Consider the following 19,936-nt stretch of genomic DNA (forward strand, 5'->3'; position numbering starts at 1 on the left):
TTTGGTCATGGTGTTTCATCATAGCAATAACAACCCTGACAAAGACAACACTGTTGATCTTTCTTTACAGAAATCTATATGGAGACAATCTATATGGAGATAAAAGTTCATTTTTTTAACTTAATAAGTAGTCATTCCCACTGATTGTACTGAATCCACTATTTTAAAGTAATCTATAAAGGGGGGCTGGTGAGATGGCTTTGTGATTAGGAGTGTTTACTGTTCTTACAGGACTGGAGCTCAGTTCCCAGCACCAACATGGTGACTCACAACTACCCGTAACTCCAGTTCCAAACCTTTCTGACCTCCTCAGGCACAAGGCATGTGTGTGATACACACAATGATTCATTAGCATACAATAGAAAAAATAGTAGGAAACATGAACTCAATGCTCTTTAACCTTTGAGACTTTTTTTTTTCAAAACACAAACCTTTTGGGGTTGGGGATTTAGCTCAGTGGTAAAGTGCTTGCCTAGCAAGCGCAAGGCCCTGGGTTCGGTCCCCAGCTCCGAAAAAAAGAAAAAAAAGAAAAAGAAAAAAAAAAAAACAAAAACAAAACACAAACCTTTTAATCTATGTCTAAGACAATAAATAGGCAAACTGTAACTAGGGTTTGGAGAATTGGCTCAGTAATTAAGAGCACTTACTGCTCTTGCAGAGGACCTGGGTTCAATTCCCAGCAACCACAAGATGACTTATTACTGTCTGTATCTCAACCCCCAGGGAACTGTATGTTCTCATCTGACCAGCTCAGACACTAAACTAGGCATGTATGTGGCTCACATACAAACATAAAGGCAAATGCACATACATATAAAATAATTAATCTAGAAAGCTCTGTCTAGGTTTATCATGAGAATAATTTATATAAAAGAGAAGTATATGCCTCACATTCTAGAGTCTAGGAAGCCTAGAGTCTAGGCATGAGCTCTGGTAAGGGACATCTTGCTTCACTCTCACAGGTAGAGGGCAGACCTAAACTTTGCCATAAGGCTTCTTTTATAAGGACCACTTGTGACAAGCGAGCCCTCCAGTCCTCTCCACTTCTGGGGTAAGGGTTGATTCAGAGCCTGGCGCATGCCAGACAACTTAGTTTGGAAGCAGTAACAGTAACTACAGACATTTTTAAACTGCTTTTGAAATAGACCACAGGATGAACTCTCATTATAGCAAACAATGTATCAACTAAAGAGGATGGTAAAACAAAGTATCCAAGAAAAAAGTAATTTTTAAAAAGAGAGAGAAAAAAAGAAATAAGAATACATACACAGAGAATTGTATAAGATTCTATCAGGGTTACTAAGAGAACTATAAATTCAATGTTAAAAGGTTTGATATCCAAAGATAGACTTGTGAAAACTAGCTAGCCTTAAGCTGGGTCAATCATTTTCTTTTAGATTTCTTTCTTTTTTATTTTTCAGCTTTAAAATGTAGGAGAGGGATTATATGTGCTCAATCATACCACTCTAAAATGCTAGTTATGAAACAACATATTAAATAAAAAAGAAAGTGAAAACTTGGGACTCTTCATTCCCATGTGCTACACAGCTCCCCCCTTCTCTCCTATTACTCATCAAACAGAAGCTGATTCAATTTTCCAGGCACAGTCTAGTGCTAACAGAGGGGCTAGAATCAAATTCAGAGACAACCACTTTTAAATGACTAATGCTTCTCAGGCAAAACCCTCACTACAAAATGACACACCATCTCCAACTCTACTAGCAACAATATAGCACAGCCGAAAAAGACACCACCCATTACCAAACAGCGTTAAAACTCAAAGAAGTTAGCAGTTTTAACTAGAAAACTGTAAAAGCTAATGCTGGCTGGAAGGACTGCTAGTCGTCAATGAGTTCTAATGCAACCGGTTCTTCAAGTCAATCAACAGAGAATTCTTAACGTAAGTAAGGTCTCAGAGCCACAATTATAGTCTTTCTTTAGTCAAGAACACCAAGCAAAGTCATCTTTCAAACTACAGTGGCCATGTTAATAATTATACAAATGGAGCTTTTTAGGTCTACTATCAAGACACCAATATCCTAAAACAAGTATTTCAGACCTCCAACAGGTTAAAAATTTCAAGACAGAACCAAGATTCTTGACTTTTTAAAAATATTTCAATTCTATCCTCTACCTCATTATTATTTTCAAAGTAAGACCCATCTTAAAAAGGAAGGTGGTCACTTTATGGGAACTCTCTCACCTCTACTGGAGGGCTAAGGCCGCCGGGCAGGCTCTCTGAAGTCACAGCAGCACTTGAAAGGCTGCCACTCTCCCAAGGATTCCCGGGTTGGACCGGTTCACACTGCTTTGAATGATCCACACATTTTGGATTATCAAGTAAGGTCACTTCATAAAATTCTTGAATGTCTAGAGATGAAGAAAACAATTTCAAAAGCATGAAAAACTATGCAATGTTAAAACAGCATAATTTGAAGGCCACTTTTGACTATTAGGAAAATAAGTCCAGTTCTACCACACACTTCTTTTCCCCTCAAGACAGGGTTTCTCTGTGTAACAGCCCTGGCTGCCCTGTAACACTGTGTAATCCAGGCTAGTTTCAAACTCACAGAGAAGCGCCAGCCTATACCTGTCAAGTGCTGGAATCAAAGGCGTGTGCCACCAACTACGGTTCAACAGCGTACTTTTAACTTTAACAGGTTTTTCCTCACTTCATTATGCCACAACTGCATCACAACCTACAAGGAACCATATAAAGTCTTAGAAACTTTATACTTCAAAAGTTGCTTATTTTGAGAGATGGCTCAGTTAAGACTGCCCAGTGCTCTTACAAAGGACTTCAGTTGGGTTCCCGGCATCCATGCAAGGGAGGGCACCACTGCCTGAAACTTCAGCCCCAGGGTACCCAATGCCCTCTCGTGGTCTCTGAAGGCACCTCCACATAAGCCTACACACAATGCACATGTTCAAAAATATCTAAACAGTTAAGGTGCCATGGACCGGGGAGGGGTTAAATGGTGGAAGGGACAGTGGCATTTTTCTTAGATTGGTAGGTTACCCATGTTCCCTCCAGTAGATGGCCCATGCCCATGCACTTAAGGGTAGCCCTAATTAGACTCAGAAGGTCATTAAAAACTGTACTTGAAATGAAGGTGGAAAGTAGATATGAGAGAAGAGTCTAGGGGAACTAAATGGGAAATCATAGGGTAAATATGATCAAAATACACTATAAATGTGTAAATGTGTAAAATTTTCAAACAAATATTTTTTAAAAAGTGCTGTGTCAAAATCCTCTTATCAATTAACTACAAAAAATTACTCTCTGATAATGTTTATTGTGAACTGTGTAAGAACTGAGCATAATAAAATACCTAGCATGCCAGCATATAATATACTCTTCTTTTGGTTCTTTTTTTCGGAACTGGGGACCGAACCCAGGGCCTTGTGCTTCCTAGGCAAGCGCTCTACCACTGAGCTAAATCCCCAACCCCTAATATACTCTTAATAAATAGTGGTTAATATCATTATTATAAATTGTTCAAATGAATCATTATCGATATTTTACATCTTTGTTATCTCTATTCAGACTGAGAATTAAATCCTCATATAGTTTTAACTGTCCTAACCAAAGTGAAACACATTTTTAAAACCAAAGAACTAGAACATTTCCAACTCTGTAGTCTGCAAATCTAAGAGGAAATGAGAAACAATCACTTAAAAGTTGATAAAAAGTATGAAAGAAACCATTTATTCAGACTAGCACAGCATAATTTAAAAGATAAAATTACTTTGCCCCCAGCTGGAGTTCAGGACTTTACTGTACTAACAGCATTAGCAGTGGCTAGTCACACAGCTCAGTAACACTGAGTGACAATTACCCCATGATTAGACTTCACACTGGGAGGCCCCTACCGGCATAATTTAGAATTTGTTAGGGAGAGGGAACTGTTTAACAGCCAATATGGGCATTATCCTGAATAAATCACGAATAACTATAAATAGCATTTCGAGTAACTTTTATTTCTTGTTTCTTACTATTTTAAAAGTATCATTTATGCTCCTTAAAACCGTACTTCATTGAGCCAAGGAGAGAGCTCAGCAGGTAACGGTGCTTGTCACCAAACCTGAGGCCAATCCCTAGGACGCACATAGTGGAAAGAACTGACTCCTACAAGTTGTCCTAAGGTTTCCACATTCAAACTGTGGCACTTGCATACCCATACACAATTATAATAAGTGAAATGTAATAAAATATTTTTGAAACCCCACATTCACAAGACAGTAGGGACAAAGTAGTTCTGTTTGCAGTTTTAACCAGCAGAACTTAAAAAAAAACAAAAAACAAAAAACAAGTAAAGTACTAATTAAAAACTAATGTTTATACACTGACGATGAAATCCACCCATCTGAGGAGCTGTTAAAGTTATCACTGGTGGGGGTTGGGGATTTAGCTCAGTGGTAGAGCGCTTGCCTAGGAAGCGCAAGGCCCTGGGTTCGGTCCCCAGCTCCGAAAAATAGAACCAAAAAAAAAAAAAAAAAAAAAAAAGTTATCACTGGTGGAGAGCTGGCTCAATGGCTAGGCTGGCTCTTGCAGAGGACTGGGGTTTGGTTCCCAGTACCCACGTGGTGCCCTGTGACCACCCTCAAGCTCAGTCGCAGGGGTCCAGCATCCACTGCCCTCCTTCTGGCTTCTTCAGACCTCGGGCAAATACGCAGATGCTGATAAAAAATTCTTACACATAAAATGAAGACACTGTCTGTTTTTTAAAGAATATTACCTAAGAAAACTGGATATGAGAGAATGTTATGGACCCGAAATCACTGCACAAAGCTGACACAGCCATCATGAAGCCAAGACTCAAAATCACTGTCTCTCCCATCAGGCATCCTCACCAAAATTACTTAGCTTCAACCTCCATCAAGTCTTCAGAACTAATTCTAGTTCACAGGAAATACAGCAGCAAATAAAAGTCAAAAAACACCCTAAAGCAAACCATTAAACAACACCCAAACTGGACACCTCATGTTCTTAGAAAGCCAGCTCACAAGTAGGAGAAGAAATGACTTACAGACTACTCTGAATTTTGTACAAAAGAACTGAGGAGAGAACCAACTGCAGAGCTCGAGTCTGGATTACCAGTGAGTCACTAGTGAATTACTAGTGAATTACCGATGAATCACTAGTGATGTAGGGTGGGGTAGGCAGATATAAGCAGCAATGCAAAAAGGTAGGGAAATATGAACTGCCTTCCAGAACATACTAAGGAATATCTGTAATAGAAGTAACATGTGGAATATTTAATATATACTAACTAGTTAGTAAGACTGTCTTTTCTTTAAAATTCTGTGTGTGGTGCATTTGCCTGCAAGTCTCTGTGCATAAGCATGCAGTGCCCTTGGAGGCAAGAAGAGAGGTCAGACCTCCTGGGTCTGGAGTTCTCATCTGTTGTGGGTGGTGGAGATTGAGCCTGGGTCCTCTAAAGAGTGGCTACTTCTCTCAACCGCTGAGCCACTGCCCTAGCCCCTCAAACAGCTCTTCCTAATTTGTTCTATTTAAACTCCTACAGCTGAAGAATAAAATACCAATCCTGTTTTAGTTGTATCAGGATTAATACAAAATGAGCTGAGTTAAAACCACTTAGAGTGTCTATTATAAACAAAACAAAAAATAAAAAGCAAGTATTAACAGGATATGAAGAAAGTAGACCCCTTCTTCACTACTCATGAACAAACATGTAAATGGTAGAAACTGCTACTGAAAATGGAAGGGTCGCTTCTAAAAATACTAAAACCCAGGATTACCCTGTGGTCCAGCAATCCCGCTCCCTCATATACATACAAAAAAAAAAAAAAAAAAGACTGAACCAGACTGACAGACATGTATACTACTGATGACTAAGGTGTAAGGGCTGAAAGGTGAAGATACACTATCCCTCAAGACTGAGTGAATAAATCAAGTACAATATGTATGTACGAAGAAATATAATCTATCCTTTAAAGGGAATAAGGCCTTAATATATTTTATATGGAAGGATAAATCTTGAAAATATCTTTAAATGAAATAAGCCAGACATAAAAGGACAAATATGATATTCATTCCATCTGTATGAAGTATCCAAAACACCAAATTCAGAGGCAAAAAGTGAAATGCTCACTAGGAGTAGAGGTGAGGAGCCTTGTAAAACAGGCATGAGGTGCTGGCTATGAGGGGTTTTGTTTGTTTGCTTGTTAATGGAGACATAATTACTGCTCAAAAAAGGAATTCCAGCTTGAGTTGAAAATAATTAAAAATTAAGATGCTAAATTTTATACTATGTATACTTTCCCACAAAGCAATAAGTAAATAAAAACAGAAGAGTTTTAGGATGAAGAATGTTGACAGCTTGATCACAAGAAGGGAGGCTCTGAAATGCTACCTTATGGGCATGGCATGGCTGTGGTACACGTGAACTCCTAACAGGTAGCTGCCGGTGCACACACAGGGCTTATACACAGCAAGCCAGTAAACAGTCACAGAAAAGGAAGGGACTCATGGTCCACCTCAAGGAGCTAATGATCGTAGAAGTGCTGGGAAAGGGAAGTGACTATCTTAACAACATAGTCACTGGTAAACTACCATGTTCACACCCTGGTTAAGGGTGGAGGGTCGCAGGGCTAAACCAAACAACCATCTGTAATTCCATCGCCAAGGGCTCTGATGCCCTCTGTGGACTCTGTGGGTACCAGGTATGCTTATGGTGTATACACATGAAGACAAACACCCATACACGTAAAAACTAATAAAAATTAGTAACAATAGATATATTTTAAAACCCAACATCAAAAATGTCTTTGAAAGAATGAGAAAACTGAAGGGTGAGGGTTAAGTGTAGGGTATAACATCAGAGATAGAGTGCTTACCTAGCACATACAAAGCCCGAGGTTTAGTGGTTTAGCGTGTGGTTGGTGTGTGTGTGTGTGTGTGTGTGTGTGCCGCACATGTGTGTGTGTGCACACACACACACCCACTTCCTGCTGTGCCTCACTATGCAGAGTGTTCTAAACAAGTCAATTACTTCATCTGGTGTTCAACTAAAGTAACTGAAACGTTATGCCACTAGAGGAAAAAAAAAGTATAGTCATGGTTTATTAACTAGATACATTTTTCACCTTATATAATAAATTTATATCTTTTCAAGATTTACTTGGGTTATTTCTGTGTGTGCGTGCCTGTGCATGTTTGAGTGTGTGCATCAGAATGTAAATGTGTACCCATGAATGCAAACCCACCCCCCCTGAGGACGGAGGTACAGGTACTTGAGCGCCTGATATCTCCAGCCTGTCCTTACGTGCCAACCTTAATCAGTTCTCACACAGCAAGCAGCTTTAATGTTCTGTTTAAGATGCTTTACAAAAATCAAAGTATCTCTACAAATACAGAGAATAACATTTACTTGTATTTTACAAAAACTATACTTGTCTAACGTTAAATGTTTTAGGTAGAACATGTACTATCCTTAGGACAGACTCCATCTTGGAGGGCTACAGGGAATACATCTAGAGAGCAGGACGGCAGTGGAATACAAGCTGCCATTGCAGAAGGAAATCATCTATCAGCTCATCTGACAGAGCCAAAGACACTCAGCACACTTCTAAATCAGAGACCCTCAGCATACTTCTAAATCAGAGACCCTCAGCATACTTCTAAATCAGAGACACTCAGCATACTTCTAAATCAGAGATACTCAGAGCACACCGTAAAGATACTCAGCACACTTCTAAATCAGAGCACACCGTAAAAGCCTCTTGGATGCCCAAAGAAATACCTAACATAATTTCAAGATTACGACCAATTTATATTTCGCACACTGGAAACTCAGTAGGTGTTGATGTAGTACATAAAAATAAGTTATCTCCATTCTTCAAACATCACTTGGCAAACATGAATATTCCTTTTAAAGGTATATGGCTGTTACTCATAAGGTGGACCTGAAGTGCTAAAGAAATGAGACACATCATAAAGACACAGAGTCAGCTTGAGAAGGGCACCCCTGAGCTAAACCTGAGACCATCTACACATCAAAAGCATTAGGATGGTAAAAATGAAAACCACTGAAAGAAACAAGACTTCTGCAAAGTGCACAGCAGATGAACAGAGAGGGCTTCTGACTATAATAAAATACCAAGAGTTAACTGGGAAACACAAGGAAGTTGCTATTAGGTAACTATCACTTTTCAACAAGCACAGTAACAATTACTTCAAACAAGAATCATTTATGATTTTACTCAAGAGTAACATATGTAAACGGTTCACATATGCTTTTAAAGGAAAAGCTACTAGAAAGAAGAGAAATAAGACAACATATAATCAGGTGATCAAAATTAATGTTACCAAGGAAGGGAAGATGATGCTGCATACTTCTGGGTATACAGAATCCTAACCCAAGAATACAAAATCTGAATGTAATTGCAAACATCAGAGAAACCCCAAATGAAAAACATTATATAACAGCATAAGAGAGGAGCTGGAGAGACGGCCCAGCAGTTAGGAGCACTGGCTGCTCTTCCAGAGGACCCAATATGGCAGCTCCAAGTGTCTGTAAATCTAGTTCAAGGGGATCTGATGCCTTCCTCTGGTCTCCATGGGCACTGTAAACATGTAGTACACATGCATACATGCAGGCAAAACACTATTAACTTACAAAATAAAAATAATCTTTTTTAAAGGAGATAACATTATTAAAAAAATGTCAATGTTGGAGCTTCTTGGGACACAGAAAGACTTCAGGCTCAGGGTCTGCCTGGGCTGCAAGGCAAGCTCAGGGTCCATCCTGGGCAACATAGCAAGACACTGTTTATAAAAGAAAATTTAAAAATAAAGTTTTAAAAGTGCCATGGCTCAGAAGTAAAACTGTTTACTTAGCACAGAGAGAGAGAGACGGATATCATAAAGTCAAGAGAGAAGGGCCCTAGACAGATGCGATGACGGAATGCCCAGTTCCCATCTCCGTCCTACACGGAGGAAAGACGGTCATCTTACAGAGAAGAAATAGCTTAGAAATAGTCAGACACTTTTACAGCTCAACTGGGGTAAGCAAATAAACAACTCAATTGAATCAAAACCAGTACATGCAAAGTCAAGAGAAATTCTGTGAATTCCAGTCTAATCCATCTCTTACGTTTCCCTGTTCAACTTCCAGACACACTTAAAAATACAAGTTAGTAACAGGTTGAAATGTAACTTCTGTTACAGTAAGAAAAAACACAATTTTAACATCTTACCTACAGAGTGTAAGCTCTCAAATCCTGATTATAAAATCAATTTACTATAAACATTTTCCTTGAAAATAATACCTTAAAAATAAATTAAAAACCACCAACCCTACAGGCCAGCATGTCTTAAACTTGCTATTATGCTTATTACATTTAATGTAATATAATGATAAGGATATTGTAATTAAAGAAGTAGAAGTTCTGGATTCAAATTAGAATTCAATTTTACACTACACAAGTTAGTATCAGAAGGTTCATGGGTAAAACTAGTTATTTCTTAGTGCCTCAAACTTCTAATCTGTAAAGTGGTTTGGCCATCTCAGTGTTAAATATACCTCATAGGACCGAGGACTAAATGAAATGCAGCCATTATCACTTTACATGACCCTCAGCAATACAGTTGTCATGGGTTATATGAAGTCCTTGCTAGGAAAAAACAAACAAAGCTTCAATTAAAAAGAAACAGAGGGGGTTGGGAATTTAGCTCAGTGGTAGAGCGCTTGCCTAGCAAGCGCAAGGCCCTGGGTTCGGTCCTCAGCTCCAAAAAAAAAAAAAAAAAAAAGAAACAGAGAACCTAAACATACTTTTTTCCTCCATAGACATAAAAATGATGAAGAGGAAGGAAGAAAGAAGGTCAAAATCACTAAAGCTATCGTGAGATAACAGCTCACACTTACACAGATGTCCACCATCACAAACACAAGAGGTAGCAAACAGTGACAAGAATAAAGAGAAAAGCATGCTACCCTACTGGTGGGAACAAGATCTGTGAAGAAATTAGTAATAGAACTACCAGACAACCCAGGAGCCCCAGGATGTCCTGGGAACAGATACAACCAAAGGAGATAAAAATCACCATCCTGTAAAGATATCTATGTGCCCATGTCCACGGCAGCATACTCATAGTTCATAAGACAGGAAAACAATTTAAATCTTTGTAATGTTCCAGAAGCTTTAAAGATGTACTGGGTGTGCACACACATATACATTCACACATACAAATTCATTCTTTAAGTTTCATCTATCACAACATGAACGACCTAGAGACACTGTGCTAACTAAAATAAGCTGGACACATACAAACACTGCCTGGCTTCACCTTGGTGTGGAATGCTTAAGGAAGAATGAAAAGTATGTCCTTCGTATGCAAGATGACACGTTAACTGCTTCACTATGTCGTACTTTACTATTGATCCCTATATCTCATGACATCATTTTGTAAATCTCAAATATACACATTAAAATCTAACTTATAAATAAGGTTCACTATAGCCTCTCCACATGGTTACCCTGGCCCCGATCTGTGTAGCTCCTAACCTTGGCCTGAGGTTTCTTTTTACAGTGGGCAGTAGTTAATGCAGAGGTCCCCTGATCCAAGTGCTCTGGTAAGTATGAACGCTCAGAGATCACTATAAGCAGGTCCTCCCACCAAGGCTCAAGGAACTCGGCAGAGACGGGGTAGAAAGGAGGAGGGTGAGCAATGTGAGACGCTGGCTTTGAACTGGCCAGTGCACATGAACCCTTAGCACCTGAGACTGCCTGCACAAGAGCAAGCAGTACGAATCCCAGTATGGATGGCTGAGGGGTTCAAGACCCCACAACCTGCTGAAAAGGCTGCTAGGGGAGAATCATTCTCTTCATGTGTGTGGCCAATGGCAAGCTGCCCATACATATAAGCAGTACTAATTAGACTCAGTGAAATTAAAAAACAAAACAAAAAAAAAAAAAAAAAAAAAAAAAAACATGAAGTTGGGATACTCCAGGAGAAGTTGAGGGGTGGGGTGGGGGGTATAAACTGTAGATATTTTAAAAATAAAAATAATTAAAAAATAAAAAAATGGCACTGTAGCCCAAAGGTAGAGTGCTTATTCAGCATTGTTTAATCTCTTAATGCCTTCCCTTAAATAAAATTAAAGCCTGCTATTTATTGCAGATAATAAAAAAGCATACCAATAAAACAGAAACATGCAAACCACATGACTACATTTACCCACGGACTTAAAGACAGATCTTGAAATCAGAATCCTGACTACAAAGAAAGCCATGTGCTAAGAAACAGCTACAGGGGTAGACTTGGTAGGAAATCTCCAGACTCCCAGGGTCACTCTGAATCCCAGTCACCCTAAAATCTGAGTATCTGGGTTCTGATACAATCAAATTATGTTGAGTCTATCTATCCCCAAGCTTTCAAATGTAATATTGGATATGGGAATAGAAAACGTGTTACATTTTCATAGACGTTCTGAATGAATGACAAAAGAATACTACTTTCTATTTATACAAAAACCATCACCAGATATGTTTCAGACTAAATTCTAAACAAATGTGCAAATAATGTGTTTTGTTGATGTAATTTTAAATATTTATTCTAAAGAAAACACTTAGCTGAAGCCAGGCATGTTAGCACATACCTTTAATCCCACCTAGGAGACAGGTAGAGTTTGTGGCCAGCCTGGTCTATATTTTGGAGTACCAGGCCAGTCAAAGTTTCATAGTGAGACCTTGTCTTAAAAAAAAAAAAAAGAAAAAGAAAAAGAAAAGAAAAGAAAAAAAGAAAGTAAAAACTTAGCTGAAACTCAAATTTGACTGCTTTTCAAGAATTTTCAAAGTTTTGAATTATTATTCAATATTACTACTCAAGTACCAGAACATTTTCTACATCTTATTAAATTGTAAATATTGTCGATTATAAGCTGCATCACTATTTCATGTGCCAGCAGAAGAAATAATAATAATAATCATAATAATAATAAAATAATAATAATAACACAAACAGACTTTAAACCCACAACCAAACAACCAATTCACAACAGCATACATAAACAGATGTGATTGCTCACATCTGAACTGCAGCACTCAGGAGCCTAGCTGCCGGCTACACAGAAGAGAAAGCGGGGCAGGGAATGGGGATAGCATTTGTAAGATACTGCCCACATCCAGACACTTTTTAAAATTTTAAAACAGGGTCCAGTGAGATAGTTCAGGACATAAAAGCACTTGACACCAACTCTGATGATCTGAGTTCAATTCCCAGATCATCCGTGATGGGAGGAGAAAATGAACTCCTAAAAGTTGTTCTCTAGTCAACACAAGCATCACATGTGTGCTTATACACATAAGTGCACATACATACACATTCTCTCTCTCAATATAATAAAAATAAAATTTTAAGCAGTATTACAGAACAGATACAATGTAGCCTGTCCTTTCAAATAACCCCAAAGTATCAAAAAGCCAATGCATATACCAACTGGGGGGAAAGACTTAACATTTCCATAACACCAAACCCTACAGACTCATATAAACTTTTATCTCATGAAAATAGTCAATACTAACTTATTTCAAAATCAACAAATAATAATAATGAAATTACACTCAGTGTATAACATGCCTCCCTGCTCCACCCCCCAAAAAAACAAAAACAAAACAAAAAAACCCTACAAACTGGTAATTCACTAAAACCTAAGAAAACTGAGTTCCAAACGACTGTCGATAACTGCCAGATGGCTTTTTGTCAGCTCTGGTCATTGAGACAAATGTCTCCTTTAAATCTGGATGTTCATTCACATGCTACCACTGAAGGAAGAGCACCCTGTCCACCATTTCTCAGTATAAACATGGACAGAATGGACTGGTTTTTAACACAGGATGGTTTACCAGCTAAATAGCACACTGAAAAGCTATTTAAAGTGTAAAGAACAAGATCTTAAAGTTTCAGAATGAGAAGCAAACTAGAGAAATATTTTGTGGTGTTGCTCTGTTTTATTTTGAGACAAGGTCAATGTAGCTCAGACTCCTCTTATGCCCACTATTTAGCCATGTTGGACTGGAATTCGTGATCCTCCTGCCTCAGCTTCATGTGCTAAAATAATAATACGTACCAAGAATGACTGCATTAGTGCAGCAGTGTCCACTTAGTAATAATGCCCAAACCAACCCTGTCTATTCCGACATGCTTAACGTCCAGTGACTTCTACTCCACTAAGTCCGATACCGCTTAACTTTAATATTAAACGAGTAAGCCCAAATAACAAAGTCCGTAACTAACAATATTATAAAGACAGATAAAATTCTCTAGTACAAACTTAAATAGATTATCAAAATTTAACTATGCATATGAATAAATATTCAAAACAGGCCAGAGGACTATGCAACAACGGCCTCAAAGCAGAGCAAGTCCAACCATAACATGGTAAGGGTCGAGTCTATTTAGTTTTCTCAGGTTACAGCTTTCCCTTACAGTCAGACTGCAGTCCATATGCACATGTGTATGCAGATGAGGACATACAAGTCATGCTAGGGTTTTCCCTAATGTGTCTCTATTAAATAAAAATTTCTAGGTTTAATGTTATCTAGAAAACTACATAACTAAAATATTGTTTTTCTCTTCCTCATTGGCTGGGTTTTTCCTCCAAGGAACCAAGGTGATGACCTATTGGGACCTTAAAGGTCATGGCCTGGAAAACAAGTGCAAATGTGTCCTCTCACATTGTGAAAATGCTGATAATCTCTGAGGATGGGTGGGTGACACTGGCAGTTCACCCTCTCCCCACCCTTAATGCATGTCTTTAAGTCTGTAGTAACACTAAACTCTAAAAAGTTATAAGGTCTACCAAGCCTGTACAAGGCTAAAGAGCATCAATAGAGCAATAAGTTATCTGACAAGGCACACATTGACAACAGTGTTCAAATCACACCAGTAATCAATCTATCAGCACACACGTGTGTGAGGCCTATCCGCTGGGAAGTTACTGAGAAAATGGACATAATGAGAGAAAGCATAGGTCTTATTTGAACGTGTTAGACAGTCCTTACTTAATTTTTTTTAATCTTACTATTGAACCTGGAGGCAATAAACCACCTGGTTCAGTAGTCAGGTGAGAAAAACAGAAATTTCATTTTTAAAAGAACCTGCTGTCTTTAAAAGTCTTAAAAGCCCACTCTTCACTTACTCGCCCACAGTCTACAGTTACTAACCAGCCTAAACTGGATGAATGGGCTCTCTGATATTTAATCACTAACCGTGTCAGGAACTAGTCAGGACTTTGGACTACTTGTCCAACTCTTTAAAACAACGAACTATCTCATATTTAAGATACAGGTAGGTAAGAATAAGACTGTTACAATGCTATCTGTAGAATAAGATAATTATTAGACATCACCTCTGAGATCATTCTCCAGGTCTAAAACTCATACTATAGGAATGTCAAATTTAACAGAGGTGTATATCAAAGAGATGACTGCTCTCGAACACAGCAGAACCCTTCAAATATCTTCAAGGATTCCAGAGAAATACAAGTCAACTACAGAAACACCAACAATAGTTCAGGAACCATTGATGTTCCTAAAACATTTCTACAACTTGTCCATCTTTCAATAGGTAACTCTAAAACTTGAAACGGTATTCTCAGAGGGCACAGAAATAACCATACCAGTAAGTTTTTTCTGGTAATTAAATACCTTTAGAAGCAACAGTGGCCTACTGCAAAACATAAGCACAGTAGAGATGTTCCAAGTTAATGGCCGTCCCCGGAGAGCCAAGCACATTGTCATTCTAAGTTTCACATGACAGAGAAGCACCATGCATTAGTACAGTGGTCACAAGTAAAACAGTTTTAATTCTCACCTATTAAAGCCTGAAAGAGGTTGCTCTGAAATATGCTAATAACCCGCTCTATGGAACTCCTGAGCTGTCTGTCTTCGGTTTGGCTTAGTTTCGACCGATATTCTTCCAACAGATGCAATGCTCTCTGGGTATCTGAAAAGACAAGTACGGTGAAAATTTCATGTATATATTTAGGGTCTGTGTCTGCATGCATACTTACAAGAAAGTGCTACATGCTACGTCTACAAGACATCTAAAGAGTTCCCCAGAGCCTCCAAGTCAAGTGGGGTCAGCGCTACAACCATATTCCATTCCCTGCTAAGACGAAAATACTTTAAAGGCTTTATATCACACTAGAGGAAGGAGAAAGTAGTGGCTGTGGACTGACAGCCTCCAATACTTAAAGACCATCTAATTAAACTGGTAACAACTTGGTTTTAGAATGCCTAATAGACAAGAACAAGTTATCTCCAACTTGGTCCTATAACCAAATTTTAAGTTTTTAAACATCGGTTCTTAGCTACTCTCAGTTGTTCACAAAATAGTGGTGCTATGAATGAAAAGTGAAATACTGAAGCAACGAAGTTTTTAAAAAGACATGGCAGGGGGCTGATTGATTGCTTCAGTAATCACTACAGATGTGGAGAAGGTGTGTGCAGCGAACTAGGTGTTTCCACCCTCTGAAATGATGTGGAGCTTAGATACCGTAAGGAATAAAGGCGAGAGCCTGCTGATTCATCAAAGTCACACAATCCTTTTAAAAACAGTAACCACAACACTGATGTATGTTACAGCCAGTGACAGCCACAAAACAGTTCCAAAATAAATTCTCACCTTGCTTCCGGACCGGCATTTTTTCCCAGAAGCAGGAAGAAGGCACACACACCTTTACAAACACAAAACAGGAAGAAAAACTTGAACTAAGGCAAAGAACTGAACCGTGGATCCATTCGTTCCCCCCCAAACCCCCCACCCCCGTCCCAAACTCTCAACTAGGAAAAACTCCAACCTTGGAGGAACTGCCCACCTTTCAAAGTTTTCCCAAGTGAAAAGCAGGAGCCTCAACCCCCCCAGCAGTGTCAGCCAAGGCAGAAAGCCGGTTCTCGGGGGTCGCTATGCCCCCTACAGATTAAGATCGGACCCAAGCCCGCTTCGGAATGTTCCTCCAGAGCTTCCCCCTCCGCAAAGAGCACCTGAAGAGGAGCAGCCGGGCCGCCGCCGCGGCGTGCTTGCCACGCTCCCCACCTGCTGCCGCCCGCCGGCCCGTGTCCAGCCGCGCAGCGCCCAGCCAAGCGCCGGGTTGCTCCCCCGGCCCGCTCCGGCCCCCTCCTCTCGCTTGCCTGGCTCCTCGCTCGCCTCCTCCCGGCGGCGACTCCAGCAGGGGCCGGACCGGACAGCCGCCGCTCTGTGCGCCGCCCTCGCGCCGCTCATGCACCCCTCCGCGGCCTCCACACCTGCGGCTCCGCCGCAAAGTTCCCGCGAGCGGCGAACGCGGGCGCCCCGGGTGCGCTCCGGCCAGACTCGGAGCAGCTCCCCGCCCGGCCCCGCTCCACGTACCCCGCCCCGCCCCGACTCGAGCTCAGCTGAGGGGGTGAGGGGACGGGGGAGGAGCTCCTCTCGGCGGCCGCACCCCCGCGCCGCTCTCTCCGCCTCGGCCGCCGCCGCCTGCCCTCTCGCCGCCGCTCGCGGCCCCGCTCGCCCGCTCGCCTCCGGGCCGCCCCACCCCCGGAACCTCGCCTCCTTCCGCGCCCCCAGTCGCTCTCCCCCTAAACTTTCCGCCAAGATGGCGGCCCTGGAGCTGGCCTGCCGCGCGCCCACGTGACTGCTTTCCCGACGCCCTCAGCCAATGAGAAGTGAGGAGGCGGCTCGCTCGGAGCCCGGGGCTCCGGGCGCTGCTACCTAGGGGTTGGCAAAGGGAGGAGGGCTGGGAGGGGGTTGGAGTAGTGGAAGGAGGGACCCTTCAGCATCCAGAGGGAAGCGCCTTGCTGAGAGGCGCTCCAGTCGAAGTGGCTCTAAGGACAAAGGAGTTGGCACGCGCTCTACAGGTGGTCCGAAGTGTTTTTGGGACAGCTAGCCTGCCCGTCGCCCTAGCCCAGGGTGGCCTGCAGTTCTGAACTAGCGCGCTGGACTCGAGATGATGGAGACTGAAACAGAGAAGTGACCTCACCTGCGCCAGATCCAAGAAACAAGCTCCAGACACCCCTTAACCTCACTGAACACGTGCTGGCCAACTTCAAGGCTGGAAGAGTACCTGGCACGCCCGGGGTGGATCCCCAACAGGGAAAAAGGAGTTTGTGCAGGCTGCGCCGGTCACCCACGTTAAGGGGCGGAGAAAGAAGGGACTTCGGAGGGGAAGGGGTAATCTGGGTCTTCCACTTTTGACTGGTTTTTAAAGTATTCGTTTGTCCAAAAAGGTTTGAGGAGTTTCATTAAGGACCGGATGTAAAACGGAGACTGATTAGTTTGGTAAACGTTTGAGGGTTTCAGGGGACTTTTAGGTGTAAGTGGTTAACTCCTAATATGAGCCGTTTAATGATGAAATTTTTCATTCATTTATGCCTGCATTCATCTGTGCGTTCATGAATGTGTCCCTGCCCAGTGATGCTCCCAAGAGTTACCCATCTTATGGAGGACCCTTTAAGAAACTCACCTGTCTACCTGGTGGTGGTAGCACAGGACTTTAATCCCAGGATGCTAAGGCAACCTAATCTTTTTGAGTTCCAGGCCAACCTGGGTTACAGTGAGTTCCAGGACAGCCAGGGCTAGACAGAGAAGAAACCCTGTCTTAGGTAAAAGACAAACAAAAAAAGCCTCTCACCTGTAGCTACCTCAGAGACTGAACTACTGCCAGCCCTCACAGCTAGTTTAAATTTCAAGCTCCTCAAAGCAGAGCAAACAGTCCCAAGGGACCCTTGCTCTAGAGTTGAGGCTGCAGCTTGAGGAAGGGGACAGTTCTCCGAGTCACTGCCCAGCTCACTGAGCGGCTTTTAAGCAATAGGAACTTCTCTGCTCCATAGCCCAGGAAAATTTTTCCAAAGTCGTCAGAAGTTACTGAGGCAGAACCAGAAAGGCAGAGACCCATATGTGTCAAACCTTAAGGCTGGATCCGCTTGGATCCAGCTTGGAGATGGTTCACTTGGTTCTTGCCTCCGAGCTGGATGCCCTGAATTCCATTCCTGGGATCCACATGGTCGAAGGCGAGAGGGACCCCCCCCCCACCGCCATGCACTATACACATTTAAAATCAATCCATCAATCAGTAAACTATGGGGGAGTTGTTTGGGGTTTTTTTGTTGTTGTTTTGTTTTGTTTTGCAATAAACCTGACAGGCCTTTCCTGTGTCCTTGACAATGGAAAAGTCAGAGGTGGAACCTTGCACGGTAACCACATAACTCAGGTATGCTAATGACTGGGTTTCACTTTTGGATTGTACCTTAGAATCCTGACTTTCGAGAACCTTAGGACTTTAGAGCTCACGTATACCTACTTTCAATTTGAGGTGGAGAACCAGGTCCAGAAAGGGAAAGAAAAGGTTCCCTAAGTCATCTAAGCGGATCCATGGCCAGAGCGCACAGCGCAGCTCTCCTAGCTCTAATCCTGGGCTCGTTCCTCCCTGAGTCTGAACAAGCATGTTGGCAGCACACTTTTTGGGTCGTTGCATTAGGCATACTGGGATCTTGATCAGTGGTAACAGCCACCCTGCATAGAGGAGAGCAAACAGGGATGGCTCCTGAAAGAAAGGGATCTTACTAGATAAGTGGAGGTTATTTAACAGTGAAAATGTCTATTGGCGTTGTGTCATTGTCAAGACTTCCCTGGCACGCTGCCGAGGCAATGACTCCAATAAGGAAGCATTCTTAACCACTGTCTCTCTGGTCTGCATGGAACCCTTTTAAGAATAAAGTTTCTTAGTACAACAATGTCAAGCAACCAGAGCTTCCAGGGACTAAGCCACTACCTAAATACTATACATGGACTGACCCTGGACTCTGACCCCATAGGTAGCAATGAATATCCTAGTAAGAGCACCAGTGGAAGGGGAAGCCCTGGGTCCTGCTAAGACTGAACCCCCAGTGAACTAGACTATGGGGGGAGGGCGGCAATGGGGGGAGGGTTGGGAGGGGAACACCCATAAGGAAGGGGAGGGTGGAGGGGGATGTTTGCCCGGAAACCGGGAAAGGGAATAACACTTGAAATGTATATAAGAAATACTCAAGTTAATAAAAAAAAAAAAAAAAAAAGAATAAAGTTTCTTGGAACTCAGGGTTGGAGGGAAGGTTGTCCTCTCCCTTGCTTCCACTCTGTTCATATTGTTAAATTGCTAGGAAAGGGAATAGGGGTAGAAATAGTAGCAAGATCCAAACTGTGCTCTCGAGGAGCCCCATAGCAAATGGATGAGGTTCAGGGAGCTCTTGCCAGGGGACCTTGAAGATTACAATCGAAAAGTGTGTTGGTCCTCCTAATGTCATCCTAATCCTGCAGTTTTTCAGCAGTGTATAAATGAACCTAGCACTTGTTCTTCCTTGAAAGGCTAGGACAGATCCAGCTAGAATGTGAGGGGACTTTTACTTCATTTCTGTCCCTCTATGTTAGCTACTTAGTGCTATATAACAAGTTCCTTGATGCTTGGGAATTTAAAAGTGGGACAGGAATTTAGGGGTCCCTTAGTTGGTGGCTCTGGTTTAGGATTTTAAGAAATTGCAATCATTTGAAGGCTTTAATTGAGGCCAAGGAGGTTCTGGGAAGCTGTCAGGGTTGAGGAAAGGTTCTCAGGACATAACCCTGGCTGGCTTGGGACTTTCTGTGGAGGTCAGGCTGGCTTCCAACTTGTTGAAATGCTTTGGGTTTTCACCTCCCAAGCACTGGGATTACAAGTGTACACCACCATACACTGTCGTGAGGCTCTTTCAGCATGGGTAATTCACATGGCTGTTGGCAGGAGGCCTCCGTTTTTCACAGTGAAACCTCTCTAACTCACTGCTTGAGTATCTTCATGACACAGAGACTGACTTTCCCCGGGACAAATGGTCCAAGAGGGCTAGGAGGAACCACAGTATTTCTCATGTCCTAGTTGCAGAAGAAACATTGTTTTGGTGCATTCCGGTTACTTAAAACTAG

At 41.7% G+C, this 19,936-nt stretch overlaps 1 protein-coding gene across 21 annotated transcripts in view; it reads right to left on the reverse strand.

Annotated features, from left to right (window-relative positions):
• The window catches only part of Dlg1 (discs large MAGUK scaffold protein 1), a 190,945-nt gene extending 174,368 nt beyond the window's left edge, over positions 1-16,577 (reverse strand). For 16 of the 21 annotated variants that reach the window (XR_005490977.2, XR_005490974.2, XR_005490975.2 and 13 more), the window contains exons 1-3: positions 15,653-15,704; positions 14,840-14,971; positions 2,204-2,370 (exon numbers count right to left, since the gene is read on the reverse strand). Coding sequence is in view for 17 of the 21 variants with exons in the window: in XM_039088016.2 (XP_038943944.1) it covers positions 2,204-2,370; positions 14,840-14,971; positions 15,653-15,671 (318 nt within the window). In the remaining 4 variants the exon portion in view is untranslated. Of the gene's footprint in view, positions 1-2,203; positions 2,371-14,839; positions 14,972-15,652; positions 15,705-16,158 lie in introns of those variants that run through there. The other 5 variants (XM_063270299.1, XM_063270300.1, XM_039088017.2 and 2 more) reach the window with 2 other exon arrangements.
• Between the last annotated feature and the right edge of the window lie 3,359 nt (positions 16,578-19,936).

Source organism: Rattus norvegicus, chromosome 11 (genome assembly GCF_036323735.1).
Source record: "Rattus norvegicus strain BN/NHsdMcwi chromosome 11, GRCr8, whole genome shotgun sequence".
NCBI classification, from domain to species: Eukaryota; Metazoa; Chordata; class Mammalia; order Rodentia; family Muridae; genus Rattus; species Rattus norvegicus.